Source organism: Monopterus albus, unplaced genomic scaffold, assembly GCF_001952655.1.
Source record: "Monopterus albus unplaced genomic scaffold, M_albus_1.0 scaffold40.1, whole genome shotgun sequence".
Lineage (NCBI taxonomy): Eukaryota > Metazoa > Chordata > Actinopteri > Synbranchiformes > Synbranchidae > Monopterus > Monopterus albus.
The window spans coordinates 5,831,648-5,853,984 of NW_018127920.1; the positions used below are offsets into that span (position 1 = coordinate 5,831,648).

The following is a 22,337-nucleotide window of genomic DNA, read 5'->3' on the forward strand; positions in this document are numbered from 1 at the left end:
CCCCCCCCAAAAAAAATGCAAAATATAGTTTGGTCTGTCACGCTACCTTAAGGTCACAATTTAACATGTATAGCCAGCCCCTCATCAACTTCAGTAAAATGGCCAGTGACCAAAAGTTAGGTGTTCAGAAAACAAAAAAGAGGAAATGATACCAGAGGTGCAAGGTACTTTATAGCTAGGAATTTAAAACAAGATATTGAAGTGAAAGATGAAGCTTCCACTACAACCCCACCAGGTGTTTATCGAGAGCAAGGTGAGGCATCCATTTAGCTTAAACATCTAGCAAACACATCTAATGCTTGCTACCACCTAGCTTCTCCTTTAATGTCCAGTTATTAGCTTGTATACAGTAAAAGCCTGTCATGACATATCCTCTGAGAGAAACAGCTGAGACTGGGGATGGTAGCTGAGACAGAGGAGGACAGAAGCAGCTTCTACATTCAACCTAAATTCACTTTCATTTAGCTCTTCTTAATTACTAAAGGTGTAGCAATGGCATAACTGGATGAGAGATGTTGACAAGATGGCATTTAGTAGCTATTTGTAACATTATTAGCCTTGTCTTTATTAGCACTGGCTACATTAGCAGCAAAGCTTGAAAGTAACGTGAAGATGAAGGCAAAGTCTCCTTTTTTGGGGGCGGTCAAGTAACCATTGAGGTTGCCTCTCCAATAAAATTTTGTGGAAAAGAAGAAGAAAAAATGCTCACCACCAGTCCAAATTTTCAGCTGAGGTGCTAAACTTTTGGCTAAGGTCGCCAGTCCAAACTTCCGGTCGAGGTTGTCAGTCCACCATCTAGTTGTCTACAGCCAGGTACTTTTGGTCTGATCAGTGACACGTCCATGGCCAAACTATGTATCATGTGACTTGGTGATGTGGATGAAAAACCTATATACTTGAATGTAGTGTGACTTTGGTTAAACAAAACTGTGATGAAAAATATTCATTTAAGCTATTTTTCAGGATGAATATAAAACTAAAAAAAGTGTTTGATAATGAGAACTATCACAAAATGTTTGACTTTTTTGTCACTGAATAAAAAGTAAATGATAATGTGAAAGAGAGACAAATGGGCATGAAGTAACCCAACAACCTGCCACATCTGTGGGATGATTAACTAGGTGCTGATCAGTACAACTGTTTCTTCCACCAGCCAAAACATCTCTTGTTCAGGAGTTGAATTAGCCTCTTGCTGTGTTTCACTACCGTCTTACATTCAGGAACGTTCTGTCTTTGGTATTAGCACCTCCTGGAGGACACAGGTGGATGAATCATATTCATCTACAATCGAGAGAATTACAAAAATTGCTGGGACACACTAGGAAAATGTAGCAGGCACCATATGAAGCAGTAGGATAATTTAACATGAAACACAGTGGATGTAACATTACCGTTCCTTTCAGTCGGGTACCTTTTGTATTATCAGTCAGTTCCAGGATTAATATGGGCAGTTGACCATAAATCATCTCTGAATATTTGCACAGAGATTCAGTTTTGATGTTATTTGACAATTTAGTGTCACCCCTCAACCCAGTGATTTTTATTACAGATGTGAGTCCAACTTCAGCAGAGCAGAGGGACACTGGGTGACTAAAACACAGGTTTCCACAAACCTCATGATAAATCACAACAACACCTGTAACCATGGTGTAATTGTATTTAGTTTTGTTTGACTAAAACTAAACAAACTTACAAAAATCAAAAGACAAATTTCACTAAAACTAATGCGGTTTTGTCAAAAGACAAGCAAATTAACACTGTCTGTAAACCAGTTGTTTTTACACTCTAAGCGATTTGTTATCAGATTCTGAACAAGCTTTTCTAAAGCTCTAATCAAGGTAAATGTCATGTTTTGTGAGATACTAATACATAATGCATATGTTGTCATGTTCTAAATAAATTACACATGTTCAAAACCAGTTGCTGTCATGCTCTTAAGTTTTGAACAAGCTGTTCTGACGCTCTAATCAAACTTTATATCTGCTGGTTTTATCTTGTAAATAAACCGTTCTTAAGCTTTGAGAAGGCTTTAAACAAGCTGGTACTATGTAACATCAATTAAGACAGTTTGTAGTCTAGGCAGGCAGCTCCTGAACGGTAACTACACACAGATCATTTTAACTGTACACATAATCACAGGGAATTTTGTTCATACATTGTCCATACAGGTGATTATTGTTTTTTTTTGTTCCCCAACAAAATTCATATTGTTTGTAAAAACTGCATCTTCTGGTCAAAATGAATTTTATCTGTTTGGGTCAGTTTGGATTTAAAAGTTGTCCCACATCTGTCCCCTCCCTAATTGTGATGACGAGTAGGGATGAGTATCATTAAGTTCTTACAGATGCCATTTAGCGACTGTAGTACATTAATATGATTTCCTCATCTCCCTTGCCAGTGAACATCTGAAAGGATGAGGATGATGTAATGAGATAAAGTGGACAACTGGAGGAGCCCAGCCCCCTCACCTCCACCTCTTTGAAGCATGGCAGGCTTACAGCTTGTCACCCCTGCTACTTCACCCATGGGGCCTTTCTTTGGTCTGCCATGGCAGCAGGAGGCTATACATGATAACATCTATACTCCAAGGAAATATCAGGTAAGGAGGGTTCAGTCTACACAGATCTTAACTGCTTTTATGTGTTTTTATATAAGCAAACATCAGTAATTTGGCAGAGAAAAGTGACAGGTTAAGAGCTATTCATTGCTTTTTAGAATTTTCATCGATTGGTACTGTATTTATCTTGATGCTTCATCAGTTCACTGCCTGTAAACCTGAACATTCCTCCACAGGTAGAACTTCTTGAAGCAGCTCTTGAACATAATACTATCGTCTGCTTGAATACTGGCTCAGGGAAGACCTTTATTGCAGTACTTCTAACAAAAGAGCTCTCCCACCAAATCCGTGGACATTATCAAGGACATGCGAAGAGGACTGTGTTTCTGGTGAACACAGGTACTGCTGTTGTGTTTTTATGTGCCATAATTGTCATTAACATTCTCTGGGTTGTAATTGCATGTAATTTTTTGATGTAGTTTGCTAATTCTCTGGTCTACACTGTAAAGCTTCTTCTGTAGTTCAGCAAGCAGCTGCAGTCAGGACTCACTCTGACCTTCAGGTGGGAGAGTACACAGATTTGGAGGTGACCTCAGCATGGACTGACCAACAGTGGAGTCAGCAGATAACTGAGAATCAGGTGTGTCTTTTATGGCTTGCCTTAACAAGATTCATCTGGTTTGACACTTGTTCTGTCTGTGCTTCTATGCTGCAGCTGTGTTTCCCTGGGTTAACAATAAGCCAAGGCTTCAGTCAACCTTTATATTCATATAACGTACTTAGAATTATAAAAAATTGTTCATGGCCTTACACTACGGTCTTCATCTACCTCAGACTTTGTATTAAGCTACTCTGTCTTGTCAAGTCTCTTGTTTCAAACTTGGAATTCATTAGTATCTGTGATGAGAACATTTATCAGATTTCATCATAGTAAATAGTATCCACTGAAATCCTACTTTATTTAGAATAATAAAAACAACTACTATTTAAAAAAGCAGAAGTATCAGTGCAGCATGGAGTTCTTGTCCAGCAGAAGTGGCCATCACAATTGACTGTAGCAGGTCCTGGACTTGAAGGGCTGATCCTGCAAGCCTTCAGGAGCAGCATAAATGAAAACGGAGGGTAAAGCACAGCAGAGGAGTGTGCATAGGATGGACACATCACACTGTGGTCACGGTTGACAGTACTGTCTTACCTACTGTCATTCTCAACTATCTATTGTCTAGGTGTTGGTTATGACCTGCCACATATTCCTGTATGTTCTGAGGAATAAAACCTTACCATTGTCTAAAATCAACTTGGTGGTTTTTGATGATTGTCACCTGGCCATCACTGACCACCCCTACTGTGGAATAATGAAGGTGAGATTCTGGTATTAAAAAGGACAACTTATGGTTTTTTTTTCTCAGGACTGGACAACTCACTGACCTGGCTCTCCTCTTTTTCTCCAGCTATTTGAAGGCTGTTCATGCAGTCCCCGCATCCTGGGTCTCACAGCCTCCATTCTGAATGGAAAGTGTGATCCATCAGACCTGGAGCAGAAGATCCAGAACCTGGAGAGGATCCTGAAGAGCAATGCTGAAACTGCCACTGACCTTGTAGTCCTGGACAGGTACTACAAGCAGATAGCTAAAACATTTGCTATCCTTTAGGGGTGTGTGATATTGACCAACAAAAATGGTATCTCAATATTTTCTGTCATTTTGTTGGTAACAATAAGTAGATACTATTTTGCATCCTTCAAAAATGTGTTTGTAAAAGTCTTCTATTGTACTATCTCACACTTGTTAATAGGATATAAACGTTTGCTTACTAACATACAGTATTTTAAGAAAACAGTTATTTACTTACTTAAAATGAAGCATTCAAGTAAAACAATACACAGACTTTGAAATCACTTTCTGCAGAATGATTCCATTAAAGTTTGTTAAGTGTGTTTGTACTGGACAGTCTCCTAGAAGCAAAATGGTTTAACATGTATTGTAGAAAATTGCACTCTAGTTTTTATGTTTGCCTTCTTCCATGGACCCCACTTTCAATCAGAAAGCCATGGACAGAGCAACTGGACACTATTTTGATGTTGGACATCAGCTTGTTTTGTGTCCTAGAGTTTTTTGTTACTGTTCAGAGTATTTAAGACTCCTATGATTTCTAAGTGAAGACAGCAGTCTGCTGGAAATCTAATCGCATCTAAAGGCTGTTGATCGGACCATTTCAGATGGTCTTTGTGGAATAAGTAAGAATTCAGTTCTTTTCACTACAGTTTTGTTTTATTCTTTTGGCCGGTGGAATGCTTGGCATATTAAGTTCAGCAGTTTTGGGAAACACTGAGCATTGTCTCAATGAGGTGTAAGGGTACTATCATTTTTAGCCATGTCTGTATGACTTAAATTGTTGGCCAGCAATTGCATCTGTGGATTAATGTCAGTGTATGCAGGATTATCACCTGTGTGTGTGATATGTCCACCTGACTCAGATACGCCTCTCAGCCAAGGGAAGTGGTGCTGGATTGTGGCCCCTATGTAGATAAGAGTGGAATCTCCCTGCGTCTGGAGATGGAGCTGCATGAAGCTCTCCACTTCCTGAATGACTGTAACATACCTGTTACTAGAGAGGACCGTGATCCCACATTCATCTCCAAACAGGTCAGAGGACTACACAATACTGTTCATACTTTAAGATATTAGCCTTTTGCAGTTTGCAGATTGCTTTATGTAGTATCAAGTGTTGCTTGATATGTCATACCTTTAGTGCAGTTACTTCAGATGCAGTTTGGACATTTTCTTTGTTTTCACCTTCAGTAAGAAATGGTATATACAAGCAGATATGGACATATTGTACAGTATTTTGTCAGTAGATCAGTTTTATAAGTTTCACAGAGGAATGTTAAAAGTAGGAATGGCCACAGTGAGCTGTGAGATAATAAATACAGATGACTTTTATTGCAATTCACTGTCCAGGTCCTGAGTGATTGCAGAGCTGTGCTGCAGGTGCTGGGGCCCTGGTGTGCAGATAAGGCAGCGGGCATCATGGTGCGGGAGCTTCAGAAGTACATCAAACATGAGCAGGAGGAGCTTAGCCGTAAGTTCCTGCTGTTCACCGACACCATCCTGCGCAAAGTGCATGCTCTCTGTGAGGAACATTTCTCCCCCGCCTCACTGGACCTCAAGTTTGTCACCCCCAAGGTCCTCCGGCTGCTTGAGATCCTGCGAGAATACAAGCCTTTTGAGCGGCAGCAGTTTGAGAGCGTGGAGTGGTACAACAACCGTAACCAGGACAACTACGTGTCTTGGAGTGACTCAGAGGATGAAGATGAGGATGAGGAGGTGGAGGCCAAAGAGAGGCCTGAAGCCAACTTCCCTTCACCGTTCACCAACATCCTGTGTGGGATCATCTTTGTGGAGAGGCGTTACACAGCTGTTGTCCTCAATCGGTAGGGTTATGTCTGTAGTTCATTTAGGGTTGTAGTTAAGACTACCTAAACCGAGACTAAGTCCAGACCAAGACCAGAGCAGTGCAGTTAAGCTGAATTTGATGGTTTGCCTGTGTTTAGTGACACTATATAGGAATGAAGTTATTGGCTTTTTCCTTATAAAATTGTCAAAAATTATACAAAAGCTGTACTAGTGGGCTGTTTTTGGGGAGGTTTTGTTTTTCAGTGATACATTTGAATTCAGCTGCATATGATTGAAGCTGCACCTCTCTGATAATTACCGTCTCTGCTTGTTTTACCAGTTCGGGAGTGATGGCCATTTTACAAATGTGCCATCCAGTACAATCCATGTTTGTTTTGGCACGAGAGAAACATTGTGCAACATGAATAAGTTTTGACACAGTCCTGCTTAGTGGCCTCCATGTGGAAGAACGCTCCCAGCGTTCTGTGCCCAGAATATTTTTTGTAATGATAGTGCAAAGTGTTTGTACCTCTGGGTGCACCTCTGCATCATTGTCTGGGTCCTGCAGTTCATGATGCTCTGGCTGGATGTCTGGAGAGCTGTGAAGAAAGGACGGTCCTGTGAACCAAGTCGTGTTTGGTAACTCAATGGCTGGCACTGACCGTGAGCCGTGGTCAGCGGGGTTCTGGTCTGTTGTAACGAAGTGCCACTGCTCTGGAGTTGTCGACTTTCTGATGTGGCAGACGCATTTTTTTACATAGACATAGAAGCGCCTTGATTGGTTTTGGATATATCCTAGAACCACCTTGCTGTCTGTGTAGAAACTGATTTTGTTTATTGGATGGTCAATCTCCTCGCTTATCACCTCTGCCATTTCAGTCGCCATCACTGCGGCACAAATTTCGAGCCTAGGGACTGTGAGCTCTGGCTGCGGAGCGAGTCGTGTCTTGCCTAGAATAAACCCAACTTCTTTTGCACCATTATAATCGGTGACCTTAAGATATGAGACTGCATATATTACTTTCATAGATGCGTCTGAGAAGATGCATAACTCTGCGCTTTTGGCTTGAGGGAGGGGCATGTTGGAGTATGTTCGAGGGACGCAGACATTGCTGAAGCATTGAAGGGATTGTTGCCATTCTATCCACTTTCCTTTCATGTCCTCCGGAAGGGGCAAGTCCCACTCTGGGGTCTGTAGCGATAGTTCCCTCAGGAGAAATTACCTTGAATGATGACTGGGGACAACAACCCAGGCAGGTCAAATACATTGTTGACCCCTCTTCGTGTGTATGGTTTTTCAGCATGAGGTACGTGAAACGTAAAATAGTCTGCCTTTATGTCCCACTTTATGCCAAGGCTATGTTGATCCGGGAGATCATCTTTGAAGAAATCCGAATCTTGAAGATCTTTGGCTCGGTCTTCAACTGGAAATGCATCCATGACCTCAACCTTGTTTGATGCTATTTTCAAGAGCCGAAGGTTTGAGGCTGCCAGCACTTCTTGTGTTCTCTTTAGGAGATCAATAGCTTCCTGTATGGTGGGGACAGATTTCAAGGCGTCATCCACATAGAAATCACATTCAATAAACTGACAGGTGTCTGGCCCGTGAAATCATATCAAATTTTATTTTATTTGTATAGCGCCAAATCACAACAAAGTCATCTCAGGACACTTTACAAAGTAAGGTCTAGACCTTACTGTTATCACTATTATTACATAGGGAAAACCCAACAAATCCGCCTTGAGCAGCACTTGGCGACAGTGGGGAGGAAAAACTCCCTTTAATGGAAGAAACCTCCGACAGACCCCGGCTCTTAGTGGGCGGCCTTTTGCCTTGACCGGTTGGGGTGAGTGGATAGAGGAGAGAGAAAAGAAGAAAAGCAACAGGACACAACAAACAATCAAACACTGGTCAGGTTGATGTGGCCGGTGACTGCTCATAGACATAAAGCTCCAGAGCCAGGGCAACCTGCTGAAAGGTACAGGGAGAGAGAGAGGACACACTATGGGAGAGAGGAGACACAAAGTTAGTAATGTGTAATGGTAGCATATAGAAGCATAGGGAGAGAGTAGAGGAGAGGGGAGGAGAGAAACTCAGAGCGTCATGGGGTCCCCCAGCAGCCTAGGCCTGATAGTCTGGACTGGTATCAAAATAAAATCCTGAGCCTGAGACAAGACTATGTAAAAATGGGGGTGATTCTAAGATGAGACCAAGACCTTCCGAAAGTGTTCTCGAAACTGTACTTGAGGCCAAGACCGATCTTGAGTACTTCAACGCTAACTTCATATATACTTTTTACATTCCAGGCAGTGAATTTTTTCCATTACCTGAAACAAGTATTAGTGACAGAGCATTCTGTATATGAGTAAAAAGTATGTACGATAAATTAACCAAAATAATTTCCAAGTGTATTTGTGTACTGTAGGAATTTGCAGTAATTCAATATTCTCCTGTCAGTTGTTAGTGGAACTGTCATGATGATATGATCATATCATGTTATCATTTTATACTCCAATGATTCAAACCATTAGTGATAGTGAGGTGAAGCCTTATTTTAGGTGTCTAGGCTTCCCAGCCAGTAGTTGCACCAAAACATTCATTTCTTGAAGCCTCCTTTAAGAGCACATTACAGATTGCTGACCATCGCAGAAACACCTTGACATCACAGTTTTCATCCTGTACTGCACATTTTTGATGTGGTGTGGCTAGTGATGATGTAGTCATCATTGACAGTCGCCATTGTTATAATTAAGTTATACTTTGGTCTGATAAATAATTCTGGGGGATGAATCTTTCATGTGATTACGGCAAACTGAGGCTTCATGTGTCAGTGGTCCTGACAATCTGGGAAAAAAACACAAGCTTTGAAGTGAGGCTTTATTTGAAACCACTCCCTCTGCTCAACACAAGCTTTGAAACTTGTGTAACCTCACTAATGGATGTCAGCCACTGGTGAGACAATGTAGGCTGCTGTGTGTGTGTGTGTGTGTGTGTGTGTGTGTGTGTGTGTGTAGTTAAATTTCCACATCTTTGTAAGGATTTCATAGTTTTCCAAAACTATCAGGCCTCGAAAGTGCATTGTTGAACTTCCATGCCATTTCCAGGTTTTTAGTGACCGTACGAACCCTGTACTTCAGAGTTACAGTATGTAAACTAAAATGAATCCAAGTTTTCCTGTTAATGTCACCTCACTACATGACTGATGCAAACAAAGTGTGTAAATTGAAGGAGTCTGAATACTTTCTGAAGTCAATTTTTGGAATAATGATTAATATTTCTTCAGGGTTGTTCCACTGCAGCCGAGACAAACTGTACTATATGCTTGATGTGTTATCATTGACGCACACACTGTGTTTCTTCCTCAGTCTTATCAAAGAGGCAGGAAAGCAGGATCCAGAGCTGGCTTACATCAGCTGCAACTTCATCACTGGCCACAGCATCGGCAAAAACCAGCCACGGAACAAGCAGATGGAGGTGGAGTTCCGGAAACAAGAGGAGGTACGCAGACCATGTGGCAATGATGTTGCCATCAGTAAGTTGCTTGCATTGACAAAGCTGCATGACACTCTTATTGAAACAAACAAAAAAATCTTAATACACCTTAGTTAGACCACCAGCCACTAAGATGACTGGGAGGAAAAAGAGGTACACTCAACAATAAAACCACTGGCAGATCAATAATATTGATTGCCTTGTTACAGTAGTGCCTGTCAGGGGATGGGCTTTATTAGTCAGCAAGCAAACAGTCGGTTCTTGGAGGTGATGTTTCAGAAGCAGGACAAATGAGCAAGCACTTTGTAACCTCTGCTAGGTGACAGTAAGGTGGGAGAAAAAAGTTGATTTATATTAGACTCAATCATTAAATCATTTTTGTTTGTGTTGATGGAAAGAAAAAGGTGGTACTCAACTGTGAAGCCAGTGTCATACACAGACAAGTGCGCACACACTAGAATTGTGTTGTACATCTATGGTTGTAATGTTAGTTCAGCTTCATTTGCTGTTCAGTTCTAGTGAACGCGATATCTCGGGAATGCCTTGAGGACATTTTCTTCAATTCATTTGAGCTTTGAAAGACAAGTGTGCAGAACTGTGTGAATACTTTGTATGCTCATCACCAATAGACTGACGTTAGCATAACCTAGCATCGAAGATATAAACAAAGAAGCAGCTCAGCAACACACACTGCAGCACTTCAGTCAAACTGGTAGGACAAAGAGAAGACCTCGTTTCTACAGACCTGTGCCCATTCTGGATAATGCTGGCTTTCTCTGGTTGAAATGTGGCAGCACAAACGCGTTTCTCCACTGCTGCTGATATAACATTAATAACAACAGAACTGAGTGCTGTTTTGTTCCTGTGCTCATCAGAAGCAGTGAGCTTAACTGTCTGTTGAGCTTTATTAGCAGCTCGGTAGGTACATGACAGAAATCAGTTGTATGATACAGTAAACTAATGTAATTAAATCATATTGTTTTTGAATTGAAAATCGTTTTGAATCAAATCGTTACACCAAGAATTGAAACATGAATTTGCCAAAGATTCCCCAATGAAATGTTCTTCTGTCTTGAATATTAAAACTGAAAGTGATTACCTACCCAACAAATGAATATTCAAACCGTTGAATATTTGAATATTTGGGTCCAGCCCTACACAGTATTATGAAGCATGATAGTGTACAGCTCAGACACCACACCCTCTCCCATTTTAATTTAATCAGTGTTTAAAATCTTAATTCATGGTGCTTTAACCAAAATCCCCTCTCTTGTGTTTTGCCTGATAAGGTAATGGTTTGTAGTCAGGTTAAATCAGTGATAACCTTTATAGAAAATTTCAAAGAGTGCAAGTTTCAAAACATATTAGCTGTAATTGTATTATAACGTACATAATTAGCATATTAAGAGGTTGTATCAAGTTAAAGGATAAGACTGAAGACTGTTCATTTCACTGGCTAAACTAACTGTCCATGGCAAATTTACGGGCTGGAACTAATTCACCTTTACTCCAGTGGTCAAACAACAAAAAGGAAACCTTTGACTGTTGGCTTAGTTTTATATAATACACATTCTCTCTACATGTCAGTATCTGTACAGATAATTTTGTGGAAATAGAAACACTTTTTTGATATTTGAAAACTCAAGGGAAAGTCTTTTTCCCCTTCAATAAAAGACCTTTTATGCCTCCACACTGGCAACAGCTGTGGCCAGAAGTGATAATACAGGGTGTGCCATGGAAAAATAGCTTGTGTACTTGAAAGCGTATTGGAGGCGGGCTACCTGTATTTTTGCCTGTCCAGTTCTAGTGAACGCAATATCTCGGGAATGCCTTGAGGACATTTTCTTCAGTTTCAGTTGATTCTTGGACTCGAGAACCAACTGCTTAGATTTTGGTGGTCAAAGGTCACTGTGACCTCACATCTGTCCCAGTCTTGTGAATTTGCTTGTTTGGCGGAAGCATACAACTGTGAAGAGGTACCTAACTATATCGGATAACTCAGCAGTTGCTGAATGTTGCCAAATAATAAACAGTTGATGAACAGAGTTGTCTGAATCATTCATTAAAATTTTAAACACATCTTATGGATCTTATCACCTTGAAATTGCTGGAAACCTCTGGAATTTTGGGCTGTTCAGTCAGTCTGAAGGGCTAATGTCAGGTCAAGCAGCCAGGGTGCAACTGTCAACATCTGGGGTCTTCAGTATAATATTGAAATATTGTCAGATGCAACTGTCTGGCAGTGTCAAATGTACCTCTCATAGTGTCTTAATAAATGTGGATGAAAATTGATCAGTAGTTCTATATGTAAAACACAAGGTATGGTTATTTGGAATCTCTCTCTGACTGGTCTGAAGAATGGGATGGCCTTGAAAACAATCAAATGTATTTTATTATGCAAACAGCAGTTTAAGGTCAACAAATGAGACTGGGTGTATTTGTCAGACTGGCCAGGGAGAAAACAGCTCTGGCCAATGGAAAAGCAAGAGGAGGATGCTCCAGTGAATGCAGACCAACATATGTGCCTGCCATCAATACTATATAAACAGGCCCCTTTGCTTCTCTCACAGGTTCTTCGCAAATTCCGGGCCCATGAAACCAACCTGCTGATCGCCACCAGCATTGTGGAGGAAGGTGTGGATATCCCAAAGTGTAATCTGGTGGTGCGGTTTGACCTACCCACAGAGTACAGATCCTATGTCCAGTCCAAAGGCAGAGCTCGGGCACCTGTCTCCAACTACATCATGCTAGCCGACAGTGAGAGGACCAAAGCTTTCGAGGAAGATCTCGCTACCTACAAGGCCATAGAGAAGGTAATCTTTTCTGTCTGTCTTGTTTGGTTCAGTGAGTGGTTCATTATATAGACAATGTTAGAAGAAGTTGAGAAATTATAAGTCTTAAATTAGTAGCTAATCCTGTCCAGCCAAGGAAGTATATTAGTAGAAATAGTGTAATAGTGGAAGGTGAAGCAGGATGAGTCACTGATGATTAGCATTTTATTTTTGAACAGATCTTGAGGAACAAATGTTCCAAGTCCGTGGAGGTGGGTGAGTGTGAAGGAGAGCAAGTGCTGGATGATGACAATATCCTCCCACCATATGTGCTTCGAGCTGAGGATGGAGGTCCCCGGGTCACCATCAATACAGCCATTGGACACATTAACAGGTACGGTGAGGTTTCTGCGAAATTGTAAATCCTTCAATTTAGTTTTACTTGTATAGTGCCAAATCACAACAAAAGTTGCCTCAGGATCACCTGAGCCAACCCTAACTATAGTAAAGAGTTACAGTACTTCAGCCTGGAAACAACAAATGCATGGGCTAGTTTTTAGCATCACTTTGAGACAGGATGCTCTTGATTTTTGCGATGTTGCGCAGGTGAAAGAAGGTAGTTTTAGAGACTTGGTTTATGTGTGATTTAAAGGACATATCCTGGTCAAAAATAACTCCAAGGTTCCTCACAACAGGACTGGAGGCCAGAGCTATGTCATCTAGAGTAACTATATGGTCAGACAGCAATTTTTAAGGTTTTCAGGTCCAAGTACAATAACTTCAGTTTTGTCAGAGTTTAGAAGTAAGAAATTACAGGTCATCAGGCCTTTATGTCTTTAAGACATGCTTGAATTTTGACCAGCTGATCTGATTCATCTGGGTTCATAGATAAATATAACTGAGTATCATCTGCATAGCAATGGAAATTTAAGCCATGTTTTCTGATAACATTGCCTGAAGGGAGCATGTATAAAGTGAAGAGAATTGGACCTAACACAGAGCCCTGTGGAACGCCAGGACTAACTTCGGTCTGCACAGAAGATTTATCATTAACATGAACAAATTGGATTCTTTCTGATAAATAAGATTTGAACCAATTTAGTGCAGTTCCTTTAATCCCAATAACATGTTCAAGTCTCTGTAATAAAATGCTGTGATCAATGGTGTCAAAAGTAGCACTGAGATCTAAGAGGACAAGAATGGAGACAAGTCCTTTGTCTGAGGCTAGGAGGAGTTTGTGACTTTCACCCAGTGCAGTTTCTGTACCATGATTGATTCTAAAACCAGACTGAAAATCCTCAAAAAAAAAACCATTCTTGTGCAAGTGGTCACATAAGTGCTTTGCAACAGCTTTTTTCAAGGGTTTTAAAAATAAAGGGAGATTGGATATTGATCTATAATTAGCTAGAACACCTGGGTCAAGAGTAGGCTTTTTGAGTAGAGGTTTAATTACAGCAACCATAAAAGCCTGTGGAACACGTGTTAATAGAGAGAGGTTGTTCAGATCTAATACGGACGTGTTGATTAGGGGTATAATATCAAAAGCTCAATCTTCAGTACACAAAGAAAGTAACATGAACAAACCTTAACCAGCCTTTAAAAAGCATTTGCAATGGTTTTTTACTGTGTTCTTTAGGTATTGTGCTCGGCTACCCAGTGACCCATTCACTCACTTAGCACCCAAATGTAAAACTGTGGAAATGCAAGATGGGTGCTTCCAGTCCACACTCTACTTACCCATCAACTCCCCTCTGCGTGTTCCTGTTAAGGTGAGTGAGAATATTGACATATTAAGATTTTTGATGATAATTACACCCTTAAGCAGCTGTGTCCTTCCATTCAATTAGATGTCATTGATTTCTTTAGCCTACACTAATATTGTGTTGTCCAGTTTGCCTGCAGTTTAACCTTTATTGCTGCTTGAGTTTCATTAATTTTATTAATGCGTCACTGTCTTCACAGGGTCCTATAATGAACTGTGCCAGACTGGCAGAGAAAGCAGTTGCACTAGTATGCTGTGAGAAACTCCACAAAATAGGTAAAACCAGAACTGAGATTTTGTAAGGACATGATTAAGAATCCTATATGTCTTCCTTTATAGAACTTTGCTCTGCATTTGTTGTAGCTTATCCATCTTGATTCCTTTCTGCCCAGGTGAGCTGGATGATCACCTGATGCCAGTGGGGAAAGAAACTGTCAAGTATGAGGAAGAGCTGGACCTTCACGATGAGGAGGAGACGAGCGTTCCTGGCCGGCCTGGTTCTACCAAGAGGAGGCAGTGCTACCCTAAAGCCGTAAGAAAGTCATCCTGCTTAAGTTTCATCCATTGCAGCTGGAGTTATAGCTGAGGTTGGAAGTTTACCTGTACGGCTTAGCTAAATGTACCTTTCAGAATATTAAACATTTAATTTCAAAATATATTCCCTCTGTTAGTTCAGATTGACCAATGATGATGGTAATGATAATGTCACAGTTTGGAATAGTAAAGAGAAGTTTTTGCTTTCAGCTTTTATATAATTTAACACATTCCTAGAGGGTCAAAGGTTTATATACACTTAGGTAATATTTGTTCCCATTGTGTAACTTTCCACAAGCTTCGCACAACATTTTGGCCCATTCCTTCTAGCAGAACTCATGCACCTGGGTGAGGTGTGTGCCTTCTTGCATAAATCTTCTTTTTCAGTCCAGTCCACATATTTTTGTGTTAGATTAAGGTTAGGGTTGGTTGGTTGTTGGTTTAGCCTGGTTGAATCCAGGATAAATTTGATGACATCTGAACAGTCCAAACCTTTTGTGTGCTCACAGGTCCACAGACTGCTGTCAGTTAAACAGCTACACCTTAAATGCTATGCTGACTTGAAACTACCAAATGCAATGGGGAAATGCACTTTTTCTGATCCCATCACTGGGAACAACCGGCAGGCCTATTTTTTTGTGTGTAAATTTATCTTTGGTGGGGATCAATGCTATCCTGTCCCATAAGTATAGTGCTAGTCACAAATCTGCTATGAGATGCAGACAGCACCTGTTAATCAGGAATTTTTGTGCTGAATTGGCTACACCCGCTACACCACTACTTGGTACCACTGCTGAAGCTACTAATATGATGGCCACTGCTTCTGCTGGGGGTGATGATGAGCGCTACACCAATGCTGTGCACAGAGTTTCTGTGGTGTCCCAACACAGGGGTACGCTAGTAGTTAGCTTGAATGACTAGTTGGAAGTAGCCACAGTACCTGAATGTAAATATGCTCTAGTGTACAGATGAATGTTTCACTTATAGGTTTATATTGTAATTTTGCTTAAGGAAGTGGAACAACACAAAATAGACAACAGATACTTTAATGCATGTATAGCCTTTCAAATAAAAGCTCATTTAAAATTTAACATTTGCTAAATCGAATCAAAATCACTCTGAACCATACTGTATTGCATCATTACAAATTCTGCACTATCTTCTTTGTATCTAATTGTGGACCATGTATCGAATCGTGTGAGAGGGAGAGATACACACCCTTAAAATTATTTTATTTAACCCACATTCTACTTGCATAAAGTATTTAACATACAAGGAATTGCAAAACTACTGTAAGAAACAATTATAACAAATCATTAACCTACTATTTCTCAAAACATTAGTTACAGTGGTGTGAAAAAGTGTTTGCCCCCTTACTGATTTCTTATCTTTTTGCATGTTTGTCACACTGTAATGTTTCAGATCGTCAAACAAATTTATATATTAGTCAAAGATAACACAAGTAAACACATCATGCAGTTTTTAAATGAAGGTTTTTATTATTAAGGGAAAACAAAATCCAAAACTACAAAGCCCTGTGTGAACAAGTGTTTGCCCCCCTGTCAAAACACTGGTTTATCGCACCTGAGTTCAATTTCTCTGTCAGGACTTTGACTAGGCCACTCCAAAGTCTTCATTTTGTTTTTCTTCAGCCATTCAGAAGTGGACTTGCTGGTGTGCTTTGGATCATTGTCCTGCTGCAGAACCCAAGTTCGCTTCAGCTTGAGGTCACAAACGGATGGCCGGACATTCTCCTTCAGGATATTTTGGTACACAGCAGAATTCATGGTTCCATTTATCACAGCAAGTCTTCCAGGGCCTGAAGCAGCAAAACAGCCCCAGACCATCACACTACCACCACCATATTTTACTGTTGGTATGATGTTCTTTTTCTGAAATGCGGTGTTACTTTTACGCCACACATAATGGGACACACACCTTCCAAAAAGTTCAACTTTTGTCTCGTCTGTCCACAGAGTATTATCCCAAAAGTCTTGGGGATCATCAAGATGTTTTCTGGCAAAACTGAGACGAGCCTTTATGTTCTTTTTGCTCAGCAGTGGTTTTCGTCTTGGAACTCTGCCATGCAAACCATTTTTGCCCAGTCTCTTTCTTATGGTGGAGTCATGAACACTCACCTTAACTGAGGCAAGTGAGGCCTGCAGTTCTTTGGATGTTGTTGTGGGGTCTTTTGTGACCTCTTGGATGAGTTGTCGCTGCGCTCTTGGGGTAATTTTGGTTGGCCGGCCACTCCTGGGAAGGTTCTCCACTGTTCCATGTTTTCGCCATTTGTGGATAATGGCTCTCACTGTGGTTTGCTGCAGTCCCAAAGCTTTAGAAATGGCTTTATAACCTTTTTCGGACTGATAGAGCTCCATTATTCTCTTTCTCATTTGTTTTTGAATTTCTTTGGATCTCGGCATGCTGTCTAGCTTTTGAGGATCTTTTGGTCTACTTCACTTTGTCAGGCAGGTCCTATTTAAGTGATTTCTTGATTGCGAACAGGTGTGGCAGTAATCAGGCCTGGGTGTGGCTATAGAAATTGAACTCAGGTGCGATAAACCAGTGTTTTGACAGGGGGGCAAACACTTGTTCACCCAGGGCTATATAGTTTTGGATTTTGTTTTCCCTTAATAATAAAAACCTTCATTTAAAAACTGCATGATGTGTTTACTTGTGTTATCTTTGACTAATATATAAATTTGTTTGACGATCTGAAACATTACAGTGTGACAAACATGCAAAAAGATAAGAAATCAGTAAGGGGGCAAACACTTTATCACACCACTGTATGTAGGGTAATGTCATCTTAAAAAATGAACTTGAATTCAACACCCTCAGGAGGAGTGACCAATTAAGCTGGTGCAAATAGAAAAACTGTTAGAACCCAAATCATCTGAATTGAGATAAGTGCCATGCACCTTAATATTGATATTGATAATCTTGGCATTTATGAGGAAGACTGTTTGTTTCATACCATTATCCAAGTTCAGCATTTACACAAGTGCATATAGTGAATTTACAAATGTTTTATTAATGATTTTTTTGGTGACCTGTCCAGGGTGACCCTGCCTCTCGCTCATTGTCAGCTGGGATTGGCTCCAGCCTGTCTCTGACCTCTGCAGTATTAGCAGTATAGATAATAGATGGATGGAATTGACATTAGCAAAGTTGCCGGATTGGAATTATGGACCACTCACTATGTTTAATAATAGAACATAAAAATAAGCTCAAGCATTGGAGATTCAGTTCAGACATTGACTAAATATAGAATTGAACACCTTGGAAAAGAAATATTGGACTTTATAGAGGATAACATTGGAGAGGTGTGTCCGTCTGTGCTCTGAGATGCCTGTAAAGCAGTAATGAGAGGGGAAGCCAAGGCTGTAGGTTTGGGTTCAGCATTGTTAGGGACACAACACCATCATCCCAGACATCCTCCACTCCAAACTGACCCAGCTCACTGTGCCTGCCCCCACCTGTCAGTGGATTACTACCTTTCTGACAGACAGGAAGCAGCAGGTGAGGCTGGGGAAAGCCACATCCAGCACCCGGACAATAAGCACAGGTGCCCCCCAGGGATATGTGCTTTTCCCTCTGCTGTTTTCAATCTACACCGACTGCATCTCGAAGGACCCCTCTGTCAAGCTCCTAAAGTTTGCTGATGATAGAACGGTCATTGGTCTCATTTGAGATGGTGACGAGTCAGCCTACAGAAAGGAGGTTGAGGAGCTGCTCCTGTGGTGTAGCTACAACAACCTGGAGCTCAACACGCTCAAAACAGTGGAGATGACAGTGGACTTCAGGAAGAGCCCTCCCACCTTACCCCCCCTCACCATACTTAGCAGCACTGTATCAGCAGTAAAGTCAAGTACAAGTTCCTGGGCTCCACTATCTCCCAGGACCTGAAGTGGACGTCCAACATCAGGACCATCACCAAGAAGGCAGAGCAGATGATGTACTTCCTGCACCAGCTCAGGAAGTTCAAGCTGCCCCAGGAGCTGCTGATACAGTTCTACAGAGGAATCATCGAGTCTGTTCTCTGAACCTCCATCACTGTCTGTTCAATCTGTTCAAACTCCTCCCCTCTGAACGGTGTTAAAGGTCACTCTGCGCCAAGACAACCGGGCACAAGGCCAGTTTCTTCCCCCAGGCTGTCACTCTGATGAACACTTGACGAAACGACAGTATGACTGGACAATAACCCTCAGTGCAACACCTGTAAATATACATTGTACAGATTATACAGATCTGTACAGGTCTCTATTTTTTAAGTACTCTGTTTTTATTCCTGTTTATCTCATTTCACAATGAGCATTCTTTTGTCTGACTACATTGTTTACTGCCTATTTATACTGCTTATTTTGCATTGTTTGCACTTATTTTGTTGTACTAGCCTTATGTTGGTTTACTGTTTACTTGCCCCTTGCATGAGGATATGTATATGCGCATTGAGAGCTGATGTACCAGAGTCAAATTCCTTGTGTGTCCGACACACCTGGCGAATTAAGCAGATTCTGAATCCGATATTATATCATAATCATAATATTGGTCACAAACATTGCACAGATATTTCCTCAAATTGTTCAGCCCTTGATGCGTTTGCATGCATGTTCATCATTTGTGGCACTCGAATAAAAATGTCATTCTGAAATAATCCTAATGGTTAGTCTAATGTTCAGTGATTAAGGATGCTTGCGTATTTATGCTTTTTTTTCCTGTTGGGTCATAAAGTGTGTGCTTTTGGAATAAGTATAGTTTCTTCTCTGCCTTCTGTCCTCTCCAGATACCTGAGTGTCTGCGAGACAGTTATGCTGTATCCGCACAGACTTACTACCTATATGTGATTGGGATGGTCCTCACCACTCCTCTGCCTGATGAGCTCAACTTCCGCAGAAGGAAGCTCTACCCACCGGAGGATACCACCAGGTGCTTCGGCATCCTGACTGCCAAACCCATACCTCGAGTACGCCACTTGGTTAAAACCTTTCTCTTTTCTCTCACAACGGACTAATATGTTTTACTTCTTGGGATATTGTTCTTTTATTTATTGTTAAAGCAAAAACTTGGTTCCAGGACTCTCTTCACTGGTCATGAATGGTAACTGTCGTTTTTGGGTTTGTTTTTTTTTTTTTTCTCTCTCTGTTCAGATCCCCCATTTCCCAGTGTACACTCGCTCAGGTGAGGTGACCATCTCCATTGAGCTGCAGAAGTCTGGCTTCACACTCACCGCCTCACAGCTTGACCTCATCACCCGCCTGCACCAATACATCTTCTCCCACATTCTCCGCCTGGAGAAACCTGCACTGGAGTTCAAGCCTGTGCTGGCTGACTCAGCTTACTGTGTTCTACCTCTGAATGTTGGTGAGTAGAAGTACTTTAATTTAAGTTTAGTGGATTACTTTACCACAGACAATGCCTCGCCTCATCTGTTCACCACTGATTAATTAGTTTTGTTATTGTTTTGTTCAGCTGGGGACTCAAACACACTAGATATGGATTTTACATTCATGGAGGACATTGAGAAGTCTGAGGCTCGAACTGGCATTCCTACCACTCAATACACCAAGCAGAACCCCTTCATCTTCAAGCTGGAGGACTACCAGGATGCTGTTATCATTCCAAGGTACCACTGCACCATATGACGGTACTGGAGTTACATTAAATGACTCTTACCAGATACTTTAAGAACAGTTGTATGTGTATAAAATATATCTGGTGAGTATCCAAGCCATAAACTTTATAATCTCACGGGCAAGGCTGTTTGGCTTTTAATTTCATGCAAATTCAGAGGGCACAAAGGCCGCATGATGGGGTACTAAAGAGGACATTTTGTAAGCTATGTATGTGCATATATATATATATATATATATATATATATATATATATGCAGCAACAAATAGGTCTAAATTAAAGTTCAGATGCTTGTTTATTGTTTAAAGGAAACGTGCTAAGCTATTTCACGCCGCTGCATTGGAAGTAGTAGTAGCTGTGCACTTTTATTATCATTTGAATAGTACATTGCATTATCTGTGCAAATTCAGATGCTGGCACGGCATACTGACATGCCTCTGATCCAGTCAGTCTGTTGATGTTGCTGAAGAGTAAGAGGAGTCATGGATGTATTAAGGAGAAAACAGAGGAAAGTAGCTGCTGTAGCTGCTGAGAGGCACCATCAGGCCAAGTTTTTACAGTCCTTGTGATGGTAGGAGCAGGGGGGCAAATGCAGGAATTAGAAACAGGGACAAGTGGTCAGGCTGGACCAGGTGTGGTAGTGGTCTGGCCCTGTAGTCTATTTGAATAAACCTTGTCCAGTGTGTTAGCTCCTCCCACACTTTACATGCTGCTCGAATTTGGGGAGTACTTCCTTTAAATCTGCATGATTGAAGTCCCCTGCTAGGATGTGCATAGCATCAGGATATCTGCTCCACTGACTGCTAATACTGCCATGTAAATGTCCGATAGCCGAGTTAGTATTAGCATCCGGCGGTATGTAAACAATTGTTATGAAGACCACAGTGAACTCTCTTGCAAGGTACTTGGGCCTGCATTTGACAGTCACATACTCCAAGTCTGGGGAGCAATGACTGTCTACAGTCACTGTGTTCGTACACCAGTTGTTATTGATGTAAACAAATAGCCCCCAGCTCTTATCGGAGTCCCTTGTCCTATCATGACGTTGCACTGTGTAGCCTGCTAACTCGATAGCAGAGTCCGGGATGAGTGGATGAAGCAAAGTCTCTGTAATCAGCAGAATGCAACTTTCCATCATGTAATTGGTTGCAACCTGTAGCCTCAAATCATCCATCTACTAACAAGTGCTCTGGCGTTGGTCAGAAAAAGGCTGGGAAGTGGTGGTTTATGTGGCTGCCTCCATAGCTTGGGTAACGCGCCAGACCTGCAGCCTCTCTTCTGCTTCCTCTCCCTGCGACGCCTTTGCGTCCTTACCGTGGGGATGGTAATCCACTGAGGGCTGGGGCTCCTCGCTATGTCCACTGGTATCCTGTGCGAGCAGAGAAACTCAGCTGTAACTCTCCACTCCAGGAGACAAAATGTACACAGTATGGAAAACAACACGTACACAAACCACCAAATAAAACACTGACTGAAGAAGCACTGAGCCGCTGTGGCAACGTGCGCTGCCATCTTTCACACACCAAAATGAGGAGAAGAAAATGACAAACTACTGGGCTGGGCCTACCTTCTATTGTAATGCGTGCTGGCTGACAAAAACTAGAGTAAAAAAAAAAACGAGAGTCTTCTAATCGAGCCTTTGGGTCGACTGACACCTCTCAACTAACGATTCGACTAGTCGACTTTCAGGAGGCAGCCCTTCTACCTGTAACATATTACAGCCACTGTGTTTTGTTACAACTTATACACAGAATCAACTATTTCATCCTTCGAACTGCTTAAAACTAGAGGAAACATTATTTCACGTGTAGCACTGCTAGCTTGATCAATACACACACTGAGCTAAAAACAGCACATGGATGTAGGGCACAGAATTTCCCCAATAGTTTGTAAAATGTTCATGTAACCATGCAGTGTTAAAGAGTGAATAACATTTAATTCTAAAACGTATTATACCAACTTGTTGCTACCCCTGAGGTTTTATGAGGATGGCCCCTGACTTCACTAAACACTGTTCTACTTAATGCATCCATGAAACACACCGGTGTGAGTGGCTGAACAAGAACAAATGAGTGACTTAGCCATCATTTACTGAGATCACTCATTAGATCTGATGGACTGGAGAAGATCAGATCTGATGGCAAACTGGCCACTATGGCTGTATAACTTGAACAAATATAGAGGACTTCAC

The 22,337-nt window shown here is 41.3% G+C and overlaps 1 protein-coding gene across 6 annotated transcripts in view; it reads left to right on the forward strand.

Moving 5' to 3' along the window:
• The window catches only part of dicer1 (dicer 1, ribonuclease type III), a 58,519-nt gene that overhangs the window by 8,715 nt on the left and 27,467 nt on the right, over window positions 1-22,337 (forward strand). For 5 of the 6 annotated variants that reach the window (XM_020599234.1, XM_020599237.1, XM_020599236.1 and 2 more), the window contains 16 exons: window positions 2,399-2,599; window positions 2,794-2,956; window positions 3,067-3,197; window positions 3,784-3,918; window positions 4,009-4,169; window positions 5,034-5,202; window positions 5,518-5,990; window positions 9,319-9,451; window positions 12,016-12,258; window positions 12,456-12,610; window positions 13,853-13,985; window positions 14,179-14,254; window positions 14,371-14,510; window positions 19,299-19,478; window positions 19,663-19,876; window positions 19,985-20,138. In XM_020599234.1, the coding sequence (XP_020454890.1) occupies window positions 2,486-2,599; window positions 2,794-2,956; window positions 3,067-3,197; window positions 3,784-3,918; window positions 4,009-4,169; window positions 5,034-5,202; window positions 5,518-5,990; window positions 9,319-9,451; window positions 12,016-12,258; window positions 12,456-12,610; window positions 13,853-13,985; window positions 14,179-14,254; window positions 14,371-14,510; window positions 19,299-19,478; window positions 19,663-19,876; window positions 19,985-20,138 (2,774 nt within the window). In that variant the 5' untranslated portion in view covers window positions 2,399-2,485. Of the gene's footprint in view, window positions 1-1,549; window positions 1,602-2,398; window positions 2,600-2,793; window positions 2,957-3,066; window positions 3,198-3,783; window positions 3,919-4,008; window positions 4,170-5,033; window positions 5,203-5,517; window positions 5,991-9,318; window positions 9,452-12,015; window positions 12,259-12,455; window positions 12,611-13,852; window positions 13,986-14,178; window positions 14,255-14,370; window positions 14,511-19,298; window positions 19,479-19,662; window positions 19,877-19,984; window positions 20,139-22,337 lie in introns of all 6 variants that reach the window. The other variant, XM_020599235.1, reaches the window with a different exon arrangement.